The 14416-nt window shown below is 41.2% G+C and overlaps 1 protein-coding gene across 1 annotated transcript in view; it reads left to right on the plus strand.

Annotated features, from left to right (window-relative positions):
• The window catches only part of gpr158a (G protein-coupled receptor 158a), a 674726-nt gene that overhangs the window by 372705 nt on the left and 287605 nt on the right, over positions 1-14416 (plus strand). The window contains exon 3 of the mRNA XM_043690479.1: positions 9522-9624. Within this exon, the coding sequence (XP_043546414.1) occupies positions 9522-9624 (103 nt within the window). The remainder of the gene's footprint in view (positions 1-9521; positions 9625-14416) is intronic.

Consider the following 14416-nt stretch of genomic DNA (forward strand, 5'->3'; position numbering starts at 1 on the left):
GAGACAATGGGTCGGCTGGGGCAGTCAGGTTTGTGGATTTTGGACAGGAGGTAGAAACGGGCGGTGCGGGGTTGTGGGACTGTGAGGTTGGAGGTGGTGGATGGGAGATCCCCTGAGTTGATGAGGTTATGGATGGTCTGGGAGATGATGGTTTGGTGGTGGGAGGTGGGGTCATGGTCAAGGGGGCAGTAGGAAGAGGTGTCCGCGAGCTGGCGTTTAGCCTCAGCGGTGTAAAGGTCGGTGCGCCAAACTACGACTGCACCTCCCTTGTCTGCCGGCTTGATAGTGAGGTTGGGGTTGGAACGGAGGGAGTGGATGGGTGTGCCCTGCATGCTGCGATCCTCACGCTCCCTTTCCTTTATTCGTCTTCATCTTCTTCCCAAAATGTTAGAATCAGTATTTAAAAGGATCTAGGGGTTTTGTTTTACTTTATTTTCCTGATTTTTCTTATAGATGGCTAGTGGGGGGAGGTGTGGGGAGCGGTGGTGGTAAAAGCACCACTTTACTTGGGTTATGGTGCAGAACCCAGCACAGCAGACCTATCAGATCACCGCCATCTTGGATCCCCTCCATACTGACTCTATTTGATCATATTATGTATTTCTAAATGAACTGCTATTATACTCTTTATAATAAACAGAATATTTTCCCAATAGCAGATATTAAGCTAACTCACCTATAATTGCCTTTGTGTCTTCTTTCCTTTTTAAATTAAAGGTGTTACATTGGCAGTTTTCCAACCCTTTGAGATCTTTCTAGAATTTAATGATTCTTGGAAGATTACTATCCATGCATCCACTATTTCTTTAGCTACTTCTTTTAATAATACATTCCATCAGCTCCAAGGGATTTATAGATCTTTAGCCCAATTTGTTTTCCTAGGACTTTTTCTCAAGTGATAGTTGGTGTCTTTATTTCCTCTCTTTCTTTTGTACCTTGTTTGTTAAACATTTTTAAAATGATATTAGTATCTTTTCTTGAGAAGACTGACACAAAGTATTAATTCAGCTCCTCTGCTATACCCTGGAGTCCCATTTTTACCCCAGCCTCATTCTCCAGGGACCCATGTTAACTTTGACCGCTGTCTTCCTTTTTATGTATTTAAAGAAACTCTTTCAGTCCATCTTGATATTACTTGTACGTTTATGCTCCAAGTTTATCTTTTTCTCTGTTATTTTTTGAAAGGACAGGAGAGAAGCATATGAGGTTTTAAAACTTCTGTTGGGGTTTTAAAACTTTCCCAATCCTCAGGCTTGCAGTTTGATGCTATTCTTCACCCTTTCTGGTTAATCATGGCTGGTAGATTTCCTGTCAAGAATCCTTCTTCCTCACTGGCATATATCTTTGTTGTGAGCCATGAAGTATTTTCTTAAACACTTGCCATTGTTCCTCAACCATGTTTTCTGCCAAGCTCCTTTCCCAGATCACACCTCCTTGCTTTGCCCCAATCCATGAAAACAGCCTTATTTAAGCAGATTCCTCTCTACGAAACTGAATTCTACCATATTGTGGTCACTGTTACTCAGGGGGATCTCTTACTCTGACCTCACTGATTAAACCTGCCTCATTATACATCACCAGATCCAAAATAGACTGATCCCTTTTAGGCTCCACGACAACTCTATAACCTCTTCCTTGAGGCAATATTTGCCAATCTGGCTAGCACAATCTACATGAAGATTAAATTGATCCATGATAAATCTCCTGCCTTTGTTACATGCCCACATTATCTCCCGATTTATTCTGTGTCCAACTGTATAGCTACACTTGGTGGGTCAAGAGATGATTGCTGGAGTGTCTCGTTTCCCATTTTATTTCTTGCTTCCATCCGTATGGATTCTACATCTTCTGATCCAACATTATTTCTTGCTATCATACTTATTCCATCCTTTACTAACAATACAACCCCACCACCATTTCCTTCCTTGCTGCTCTTTCGAACCTGAACACTTAGTTCCCAGGTTTGATCTCCTTATCACCATGTCTCTGTAATGGTTATAAGGAAATCAACCCTGGAAACTAAATATTCAGTGATTTGTGACTTTTCTGACCCATTAACATATATTTATGTTGTTAATTCATTTATTTCTTCTGAATACTATGACATTTAAATTTTTAAACATGCTTTTTCCTTAGACTGTATTTACTGCTGTTTATCTGTATTTGTATACTCTGTACTTTCCTGTTGTACTCTGGGTAGCTCTCCATTTTTTCTGTCATTCCTTCTTGTTGTGAAAGCCTACATCCCCTCTGCACATCTCCCCCCCACCAGAACCCAAAAACAACTCTCTCTCTACAGCTCTAGTTATTTGATTCATCAGGACACTAGTTCCAGCATGGTTCAAATGAAGCCTGTCCCACTGCAACAGCATTGCTCCCAAAGAGAACAAAGAATGACTCTCTCACCTGTTACGTGCTCCTTCCCTACAATTGTGCGTATGAAGGCAGCGATTGCTTGCTTGAGAGAATGTAACTGGTAAGGATGACTAAAGTCTGGTGAACTGGCCTCTTCATGAGCATGCAAGCTAGGATGATGTATGCAACAGAGTTTCCTGCACTTGCCATTGACAAACTTGACGTCCCTTTAGAAAGTTATGAGAACTCATGAGGAAATTTTGCTTTTATCTTCGAAATCTGATTTTTGACCTCTTGCCCAACAAAGTTGCTCTACCTGCCTTGGTTCCTTTTGCCAGGAGTAGCATAGGATTGTGCCCAACATATCAGCTTGGCACTCATTGAGGAGCATGTGTTCAGCTGGATGAGGGGGCATGGCAGTAGCTTTATGGGTAGGTGCACAACTTAGATACACTCATTGACCTTGACCAATCATGTGAGGTCATTTCACAGATTAAGGTACTTCTGGTAGGTCTTAAGGCCAGACCCCTTGCATTGACAACTCCGACCACTGTCTACCATTCTCTTTAGAGAGTGGACCCTGAAAGTTCCTTGCTCAATGTGGAAAGACATCAAGTTGAATTTGAACTCATGTATCTTCCTTGAGAACCTTAGGAAGCTGTTTGGGTAAACCAGCCATTGTACCCAGCATTTCTTATAATACTTCATTAGTATTCTTCTGTAGACTTCGCCAGTGAAGGACTCATTAGAATCTCTTGTGGCAGAACTAGTCCGCAACTTCATCTTTAGTGAGCTGGCATATAAGTTATTGTTTGCCCTGGTCTGGGTGGAAACCAATCATATTTGGAGATACTCCATCTACTGCTTCTCATTCTACATTAACCCCTAAAGTATGCAAAGTGCTAGTTTCTGAGCTGGTGGGTGTGAATGTCAGATCTAACGAAGGACCATCTTCATTACTGCTGCAATGTAACACATGAACGTACTAACTAGGAGCAGGAGAAGGCCATTTAGCCTCTTGAGCATGCTCAGCCATTTAATTATATTGGGCTGATCTGATTGCAACCTCAAATCCAGTTTGACCTACTCCTAATAGCCTTTCACTTCAATTGCTTACCAAGAATCTGTCCATCTACCTTGAAGGTATTCAAAGACGCAGCTTCCACCACCTTTTCAGAAAGTGAGTTCAAAAGCTCACCAGCCTCAGTGAGGAACAGTGTTGCATCAACTCAGTTTTAAATCAGCAACCCCTATAGTTCGGGATCATCCCGTAAAATGAATCACCTTCTCCACATCTACTCAGTCAAGTCACCTCTTACTGACCTAAGCTCCAGCAGATACAAGATTAGCTTATCTAACCTCTCTTCGTAATGCAACCCATTTATTTCAAATACTGGTCTGATAAACCTGCTCTGAAATGTTTCCAATGCATTTATATCCTTCCTTCTATAAGCTGACGAACACTGTACACAGTCCTCCAGATGTGATGTCATTAGTGCCCTACATAACAAAGCATAACCTCCCTATGTTTGCCTCCAATTCCCTTTGCAATAAATGATCAAATATGATTAGCTTTCTTAATTAGATGCTGTACCTGAATACTAGCATTTTTGTGATTCAAGAAGTAGAACACCAAAATGCCTTTGCATCTTGGAGCTCTGTAATCTTTCACCATTTAGATAATGTGCTTATTCTTTCTGCCAACATGGACAATTCCACATTCTCTCACATTGTACTCCATTTGTCAGATTTTTTACCCACTCACTTAACCTATCTATATTTGTCTATTGCCTCTTTATTTCCCCTTCACAGCTTATTTTCCCAATTATCTTGCTGCAGTCAGAAAATGTAGCCACCATATTTTTGGTACCTTCATCTAAATCATTTACATAAATTGTAAAATTGTGAGATCGCAGCACTAAGCCCGATGAGACACCACTGATTACATCTTGCCAACCCGATAAAGAGCCACTTATGCCTGCTCTCTGCTTCCTGTTTCCCATGCCAATACACTATCTTGTACACCAGAAACCTTTATTTACCACAAAAACTTCAATCAAATGCCTTCTGCAAGTGTAAATACAGTATATTCCCTTTATTTGCAACACATTACTTCATCAAAGAACTTGAATAGATTGGTTAAACATGATTTTCCTTGCACAAAACAACATTTACTCTGCTTGATCACCTCAGACTTAGCTAAGTATCCTGCTCTCACTTTTTTCATAATAGCTTGTAACAATTTCTCTATGACAGGTGCTAAGCTAACTGGACTATAGTTTTCTGCTTTTTGTGTCCTTCCTTTTTTAAATAAAGGAATTACAGTTGCAATCTTTCAATCAAATGGGACTTACTCCAAATCTTGGAGGTTTTGGAAAATTAAAATCAAACCATCATCTATCTCATTAGCCACTTCATTTAAGACCGTAGGATGGAATGCATCAGGACCCCAGCACTTGTCATCCAACAGTTCTAACAATTTATTCTGTGCTATTTCTTTGCGATAGATTTTTTTCCTGAATTCCTCCCTCTCTTCCATTTCCTGATGTGTATTTCCCTCTGAGATGTTACTTGTACTTCTATAGTGAAGTTAAAAATCACACTACACCCGGTTATAGTCCAACAGGTTTATTTGGAAGCATTAGCTTTCAAAGTGCTGCTCCTTCATCAGGTGGTTGTGGAATATAAGATTGTAAGATACAGAATTTACAGCAAAAGTTTACAGTCTGATGTAACTGAAATTACACATTGAAAAATACCTTAATTGTTTGTTAAGTCTCTCATCTGTTAGAATGACCATGTTAGTTTCACTTCTTTCATATGTAAATCTCAAAACTTTTTTAAAAAATTTACATTCTCAAGTGAACTTTAACAATTGGTAAAGATTGATATAAAGTACATGTTCAATTCATCTGACAGCTTCTTATTTTCCATTGCTAATTATTAAATCTTGATTTCTATATGACCAATGCTTACATTGATAACTCCTGCTTTTTAAAAATGTTTAAGAACCTCTGTGCCCTGTCTATGTTTTCTCTCATATTGCAATTTCCCTCTTCTTAATTTTTAATATTTCTTTACTGTTAATTTAAATAAGTTCTCTCCAATCTTCTGACCTGCCACCTGTCCTTGTACAATTACATTTTATTCTTTTAGTTTGTTACTCTTTCACTTCTACCAGGTATTGTGGCTCTGAGTTTTAGAATTTTTCTTACTTGTTGTAATTCTGTGTATTCTGTAATATCCCCTTTAATGCTGCTGCATCTCTGATGACCTCTCCTTCAACCTTATTTTCCAATTCATTTTATCTAGCTCTGCTTTTATATCCTAATTTTTGCCTTTATTTAAGTTTAAAATGAAAGTAACCTTGAATCTACTCCTCTCTCCCTTAAAAGAAATGTCAAATTTAATTATATTAACTCGGTGCTTCCTAGGGGCATCTTCACTATGAGATGATTATTTATTCCTATTTATTTACACAATACCAGGTCTAGTATAACCTACCACAAAATCAGAAACTGTTGGAGAAACTCAACAGCTCTGACAGCATCGGTGGAGAGAAAGCAGAGCTAATGTTACAAGTCCAGTAACCCTTCTTCAGAACATTAACCCTGCTTTATCTCCAGAGATGCATCCAGATCTGCTGAGTTTCTTCTGCAATTTCAGTATTTGTTTCACTCCTCTGTTTTATTCTTGTATAACCTGCTGTCTGGTTGACTCCAGTATATACTGTTTTAAGAAACTATCTCTAAAATATTTTATGAACTACTAATCTAGCTTCTTTTTGCCTTCTATCTTTTCCAATCTATATGTAGATGAAAATCTGCCATTATTATCACTGAGCCTATCTCAGAAGTACTCGTTGTTTCTTAAATTAAGAGCAAAATGCTATGGATGCTAGAAATCCTTTTGTTCTTCCTTTGAAACATGTGAGAATGTGTGTTGCAAGTCATTCCCCTGAATTTGAAAGCAGTAATAAAATCAGCAATAAAAGTAATTTAATCACTAATAAAAGCAGTAATAAATTAGAGTTGTTTTAATTCTAAAGAATTTGTTGTGGGCAATTTTAAGTTGGACTTCACAAGCGGGGTTTGTGGAAACACAGATTTACCTATTTTTAAAAATGAAAAGAAAAAATAACAAAGTAAATTTAAAATTATCTCTGTAGTGTACGGGTTACGGAAGAGTAAAAGGAAATCAATTCAAAAACCCCTTTGGTTCATGGCCTAGAAAAGCCAGAAGGTCATATTGTTTTTTAAATGGTGAGGGATGTGATATGTTGATGTCCAAAGGGATCTGCATGTCCTTCTTTGAGAGTTAGGTGTAACACTTAATAAGAAAGGCAACGTGTTTTTTAGCTTCCATCACAAGGGGATTTTAGTGCAGGAGGAAACATGCATTGCTGCATTTGTATAGAGCTCCGCTGAGATTGTACCTAGAGTGTTGTGTGCCGTTTTCTTCTCCTTACTTAGGGAAACATATCGTTGCCATAGAAGGAGAGTTCCCCAGACAGATCCCTGGGATTTGTCTTTTCATAGAGATTGACAGAATTGGGCATATATTCTTTAGACTTTTCAGGAATGAGTGGTGGTCTCATTGAAATTTGCCAAGTTCTTACAAGAGTATTACAGGGTCAATTGTAGATAGGTAGGTGACTCAACAATGAGGAGATATAATCTCTGGATAAGAGGTAGACCATTTCAGACTGAGGTAAAGAGGAATTTCTTGTGTCAAAAGATAGTGAATCTTCAAAATGAGGTATCGTAGAGGACTATGAAACCTCAATCACCGAGCATACCCAAGTCAAAAATTGGTAAGTTTCTGGAGATTAATGCCACCAAGAAGTTTGGAGATATCACAGGAAGTGGCATCAAAAGTAGATGACAAGCTGAGTCTGAAATGGATAGAAACCAGCAGCTGCTGAATGGGTGGCCTCGAAAGTTCAGGCAATAGGCAGCTTCCCATCAGCACTACAGGAAGGTGTACCAGAATGCAAACTCATGATGACAGTGTTTAGCAAGGTCTTGTGACTGTGTAGAAAGAGACAGGTTCAAGGGAATCCCCAGTTTTCTATATGGGACCAGAAGTTCAAAACTGCTTCAGGTATCCCCACAGACGAGTGCTTCAGCTTTATCATGGAGACCTTCTTCTCCACTGTTTAGAAACACATTTCTGCCGAGTGAATAAACCAGAAGTATCCACGGCATTACAGAACTTAGTAAACAGCGATAACAAACCTGGGCTAGTGCCTCAGAGACACCAAAGCTATTACATAAAAAGTATGAACTGTCAGAAACAGAACAGGAATCAGAATCACTCCATATTAACAGTGGGCTCTCTGCTCACTCGATCATCTTCCTCTTATTGATTGTGTTTGGGATTAATTTTAGCCACAACTGAATGCAGTAATGCGAGCATGTGATCCAATGTTTCAGATTCTGTTTGCAGATTTTGCAGAGCTCTCAGTCCTTCTGTATTCATTGTGAGCAGCAAGGCTAATGAGTGCTTCATGGAAAGCTATTCTGAGTTCCAAATGCTTACATCTCTATTCCATTGTTGTAGTGACTTTATTGGGTTTTTTTAAGTGAAGTTGAAACTTTATTGCTGGAACAGCACAGCAGGTCAGGCAGCATCCAGGGAACAGGAGATTCGACGTTTCGGGCACAGGCCCTTCTTCAGGAAGGAGCAGAGAGTGTTCAGCAGGAGAAGATAAAAGGTAGGGAGGAGGGACTTGGAGGAGGGGCGTTGGAAATGTGATAGGTGGAAAGAGGTCAAGGTGAGGGTGATAGGTCGGAGTAGGATGGAGGCGGAGAGGACAAGAAGAAGACTGCAGGTCAGGAAGGCGGTGCCAGGCGGGAGGGATCCGGCTGAGACAAGGGGGGGGTGGCCATCTGTGTTGTACGTATTTTGAAGTGGTCCTCCTGGGAGCAGATGCGGCGGAGACGAAGGAATTGGGAGAATGGGATGGCGTTTTTACAGGGGGCAGGATGGGAGGAGGTGTAGTCCAGGTAGCTGTGGGGGTCGGTTGGTTTGTAGTAGATGTCCGTGTTGATTCGGTCGTCTGAGATAGAAACAGAAAGGTCTAGGAAGGGGAGGGAGGAGTCCGAGACTGTCCAGGTGAATTTGAGGTCGGGGTGGAAGGTGTTAGTGTAGTGGATGAACTGTTCAACCTCCTCGTGGAAGCACGAGGTAGCGCCCTTACAGTCATCAATGTAGCGAAGAAAAAGATGGGGGGTGGGGCCAGTGTAGTTGCGGAAGCTGGATTGTTCCACATACCCTACGAAGAGGCAGGCATAGCTGGGGCCCATGCGGGTGCCCATGGCTACTCCTTTTGTTTGGAGAAAGTGGGAGGATTGGGAAGAAAAGTTGTTCAGGGTGAGGACCAGTTCGGTCAGTCGAAGGAGGGTGTCGGTGGAAGGGTACTGGGTGGTACGGCGGGAAAGGCAGAAGCGGAGTGCTTTGAGTCCTTCGTGATGGGGGATGGAGGTGTACAGGGACTGGATGTCCATGGTGAAGATGAGGCGTTGGGGACCGGGGAAGCGGAAATCCTGGAGGAGGTGGAGGGCGTGGGTGGTGTCACGAACGTAGGTGGGGAGTTCTTGGACTAATGGGGACAGGACCGTGTCGAGGTATGCCGAGATGAGTTCGGTTGGGCAGGAGCAGGCTGAGACGATGGGTCGTCCAGGGCAGTCAGGTTTGTGGATTTTGGGCAGGAGGTAGAAATGGGCGGTGCGGGGTTGTGGGACTATGAGGTTGGAGGCGGTGGATGGGAGGTCGAATCTAACGTCGAATCTCCTGTTCCCTGGATGCTGCCTGACCTGCTGTGCTGTTCCAGCAATAAAGTTTCAACTTTGATCTCCAGCATCTGCAGACCTCACTTTCTCCTTTGTATGTGAAGCCAGGTTCTGAACCTAATGGACTTCCTGAGTTGCCTTCCATTGCAGTTACTCAATACATTACAGGATTGGTCAGGAGCAGGATTGACAATTCACCATTTTGCGTTTCACGTTCCAGCCACAACCTTCAATTGTTCCCAGCCATTTAGGTTTACCATCTGTGTCCATACGACCAGGATGTAACATGCAGCTTTTTTTTTCTCTCTGGCAACTTGCAAACCTCACCTTAAGCTACTTCAAGTGATTTTGTCTTTTGTTTCCCCTTTCCAGTGCGTTTCACCTAAAGGCCGAGGATTCATGCTGGGAGCGTATGACTGTTCTTGTAAATCTGGATTCTATCGTCCCAGCAGTGTCTCACTGAAAAGCTTTGATGGTAAGTGCCTCCTGCCTGGCAAAAAATGGGCCTGATTAATAATGCAGCATCTTTTTTTTAATCTTGTCAGGGGCATGCACTTAATTCCTGAAGGGCTTAGATGCTGGATTTACATCATCAATTAAAACCAATATCCTTTGCACCCTGTAATCTGTAATTCACCCAAAGGTCAGGTTAAAATGCCGTCAAGATGTTTGATTTAAAACAAATTGGAATAAACTCTTACATCATGCTAATGTGCAACCTCGTACTGTAAACAATGCTGCTATTAGATCACAGTCAGGTTATTTGTATATTTAGAGGTGATAGTATTCTAGCACTACTTGGAGTGATTAAAATGTTGCTTCCAATAAATTCTGAGCTGAAGGCTGCAGGAAAATGTCTAACCATTATTGTTTACCCTGAGATACCCATACATGACCCATACATATGTCCAAAATAATTTAAAAAGCTATTGGATTCAAACCATATCACTGTGTTCATAAGAGATACAAATAGAAGCTCCTTTGACACACTTAGAGGTGATAAATGTTTCTCAGCCAAGACAGTATGGAAGGATTACAAAACAAATGCAGAAGACATACAAGATCAGCTTAGTAACATGTACGATCACATTTTTACTGCTTCTCAACCTTTTTACCTCATCCTCCTCTGTGTAAAATCAGGAAATATTGTAATTTCTTACACTAAGTAAGAGCTAAACAACCCTCCACCCGACAAATAAGCATTCTTCCTTCTCTCCTTCCCCCAGGTTTGTTGGGATTGAGGTATTGGTGTTTGATAGGCAACTTTTAAAAAATTCATTCACAGAATGAGTGTGTCGCTGGCTAGGCCAGGATTTATTGCCCACTCCCAATTGCTCAGAGGGCAGTTAAGAGTCAACCACATTGCTGTGGGTCTGGAATCATGTGCAGGCCAGACCAGGTAAGGATGGCAGTATCCCTTCTGAAAGGATGTTAGTGATCCAGATGGGTTTTTCTTGACAATTAGCAATGGACTCATGGTCTTCATTAGACTCTTAATTACAGATATTTATTGAATTCAAATTCCTCCATCTGCCATGACTAGGATCTCTGGGTTAAAAGTCCAGTGATAGTACTACTAGGCCGTTGCCTCCCCTATTGCAGGAAGGCAAGCTGGAGAGGCAAGCCACAGTAACTTTGCTGCTTCCACCACAATACGTGCAGAAAAACCTGTTGTGCTGGCCACTTGTCATGAGGTTTTCTTTCAGCTGCTGAAAGCCTAGCGCCAGTTGGATGAGGCCTTTTCCTGAAAGGCTCAATTGGTCGACTCAACTCCACCCCTTCTTCTAGTATAATTGCAGTAGGGACAGGAGGTGGGCAGGCAGAGCGTAGGTCACCCACTAGATTAAACTCCCTCCGATTTTCACACCAGTGAGTGGGGAATGTAAAATCCAACCCAATGGAAAGTTTCAAGCATTGGAATTAAAAATCACACAACACCAGGTTATAGTCCAACAGGTTTATTTGGAAGCACTCGCTTTTAGAGCACTGGTCCTTCATCAGCTGGTTGTGAAGGATAAGTTCGTAAGAGACAGAATTTATCACAAAAGTTTAGTGTGATGCAACTGAAATTATATTAGCGAGTTTTGAGAAGATTTGTAGCTCAGGTTGAGGTACTGGATGTATGCTTACTCGCTGAGCTGGAAGGTTCAGTTTCAGATGTTTCATCACCATACTACGTAACATCATCAGTGAGCCTCCAGATGAAGCACCGGTCGCATGGCCCACTTTTTATTTATGTGTTTAGGTTTCCTTGGGTTGTAGAAGTTGTTTCCCATGGTGATGTCATTTCCTGTTCTTTTTCTTAGGGGATGGTAAATGGGATCCAAGTCAATGTCTTTGTTGATTGGATTCCAGTTGGAGTGCCATGCTTCTAGGAATTCTCGCATGTGTCTCTGTTTGGCTTGTCCTAGAATGAATGTGTCAAAGTAGTGTCCTTCCTCATCCATATGTAAGGATACTAGTGAGAGTGGGTCGTGTCGTTTTGTGGTTAGTTGATGTCCATGTGTTCTGGTGGCTAGGTTTCTGCCTGTTTGTCCAATGTAGTGTTTGTTACAGTCCTTGCACGGTATTTTGTAAATGACATTAGTTTTGCTTGTTGCACGTCGGCTCATCGATCACCAGTTCCGACATGCCACAGTGAGGAACATAATGACTTCCTCAGGAGACAGACACGAACTGCAACCGACAGAGTACCCTTCATTGTCCAGTCCTTCCCAGGAGCTGATAAACTACACCATGTTCTTCGCAGCCTGCAACACATTATCAATGAGAATGAGCACCTTGTGAAGACTTTCCTCACACCTCCACTTCTCATCTTTAAACAACCATCAAACCTCAAACAGATCGTAGCAAACTGCCTGGCTTTCAGGATAACGCCACACAATCCTGTCACGGTGGACACTGCAAGACGTGTCAGAATGTTGACCCGGATACCACCATTACAAGTGGGACGCCACCCACCATGTGCGCAGCAGGTACTCGTGTGACTTTGCCAATGATATCTATCTCATGCTGCAGGCAGGATGCCTTGAGGCATGGTACATTGGCGAGACCGAGTAGAGGCTACGGCAACAGATGAATGGACACCACACAACAAGCAACAGACAGGAATGTTCCCTCGCAGCTGGAGAGCACTTCAATGGTCCAGGACATTTGACCTCGGACCTTCGGGCGACCATCCTCCAAGGTGGACTTTGGCACAGGCAGCAATGAAGAGTGGCCGAGCAGAGGCTGAGAGCCAAGTTCGGTACAAATGGGGATGGCCTCAACCAGGACCTTGGGTTCATGTCACACTACAGGTGACTCCACTGCACTACACACACTCTCACACACACGCGCACAAAAGCACACAGACACACACACACTCCTACAGACCCATACACTTACGCAGACCCTCTCTCATACACAAGCTCTCTCCCATATGCTCACAAATTCACACCCACACTCACACCCACACACGCAGCCTCTCACAGATGTATTCCCCTTTATGCTCAAACTCACACACATACACATACTCTCATACTCCTCCACACAGACACGCACACACACATTACACATGCAAACACACTCATTATAAGTTTGTGGGGTGAATTATATTTTATTTTGCTCAAAAATTGCATGAATCCATGTAAGATCCTGTAAGTCCCTTTTTTAACAAATAGACAGCCTCACACAGAGCACCTCACACCTTCAATGCATTATCTGAGCTGGCATGGCACTTATTGTTAAAGCTCACTTGAGAATGTAACTGCTTTAAAAAAATTCTGGGATTTACACATGAAAGAACTGAAACCAACATGTTCATTCTAAAAGATGAGAGACTTAACAAACAATCCAGATCCTTTTCAATATATAATTTCAGTTGCATCACACTGTAAACTTTTGCTATAAATTCTGTGTCTTATGGTTTTATACTCCACAAATACCTGATGAAGGAGTGGCGCTCTGAAAGCTAGTGTTGGACTATAACCTGGTGTTATGTGATTTTTAACTTTGTACACCCTCGTCCAACACCGGCACCTTCAAATCATTCAGGCTTTGGAGGCAGTGGAGAGAAGATTTACAAGGCTGCGGTCCATTGTCTGAGCTTTATTTAGAATGTGTAAATTCCTAAATATTTTGTTTTGGTAAAAAATGAATGTGCTTATTTCATTTCAGAAATGTCAACTGCTGATCGAAAAATTCTATGGTTATTTTGATGTAAAATCATTCCAAATTATCTGAATGACTCCCCAACAAAGCATGATGGTGAAAATTTGATGTGCAGAATTCCCTTAAAAAAAAGTTAGCTGAGGAAGTTTCTCAGTGTGACAACACATGCAGGGTTCCATTATAAAAAAGATGACATTAAAAGTAAGATTAATGTTTACAGGAAGTGCAAGTCACAAGAATATACTGCATGCAATCGTTTTTATTTATGTGCCTGAGACAAGTCAAATTTGACTGGACATGTCAAAACCTAGAATGAAACCTAGACTGATAAATCACATTTTTAAAATAAAAAATCAACATGATATTCATTCAAAGAAACATAGTTACATGAGGCCGCAGAGTTTCTTTAACAACAGAACAGAAATCGATTACACGAAAGACAAAAACAACAAAAAACAAGCTATCTAGATATAGAACACAGTTAGAAAACTCTTAAACCACTTAGTAAAGCAAGGTTTCATTATATTTCCCAGTACCATCAGCATGCAGAGATTCAAATCCAGAGAAATTATCCCTCTACAGATAATCTTTAAATTCAACCAAACTGATTCTGCCTCAATACTGTCCTGTGAATTGTGGAGTCTACTAAGGTAAATACTTGCAAAGCAGAGAATTTAAGATTTTTTTCAGAATCTACCTAGCAGATTTCCAACCAAACACTCCAGGTCTGAAAGTCCTTTAGACAAATACAACATCTAGAAATTGAGCAGAAGCAATGAAAGCCACTCTCAGATCTATAAATAGAAAACCTGTACAAAGACAAATATTTCTCTCTCAAGGTTCAGTCACTTTGTATGACTAACAAATGTATGAGTGGGAGAGCTTAAAATGATATTCTAAATAGAAAGAGTTTGAGCTGGAAGAGATCCAATAAGAAATTAATATTTACTGTACATTAGAGATGGACAAACATAAACCAGAACTCTTGCCAGTTCTCATGAGAGTAAAGCAACTAAACAGCATTTACAAATTGCCTGCAGCAAGTAAACTGAAACTCAGTAAGAGCCAAATGCTTCATATATTTCAGGAAGAACAACTTCTAAGGTTAGTTCAGT

The sequence above is a fragment of the Chiloscyllium plagiosum genome, chromosome 5 (genome assembly GCF_004010195.1).
Source record: "Chiloscyllium plagiosum isolate BGI_BamShark_2017 chromosome 5, ASM401019v2, whole genome shotgun sequence".
In the NCBI taxonomy this organism is placed as follows: Eukaryota; Metazoa; Chordata; class Chondrichthyes; order Orectolobiformes; family Hemiscylliidae; genus Chiloscyllium; species Chiloscyllium plagiosum.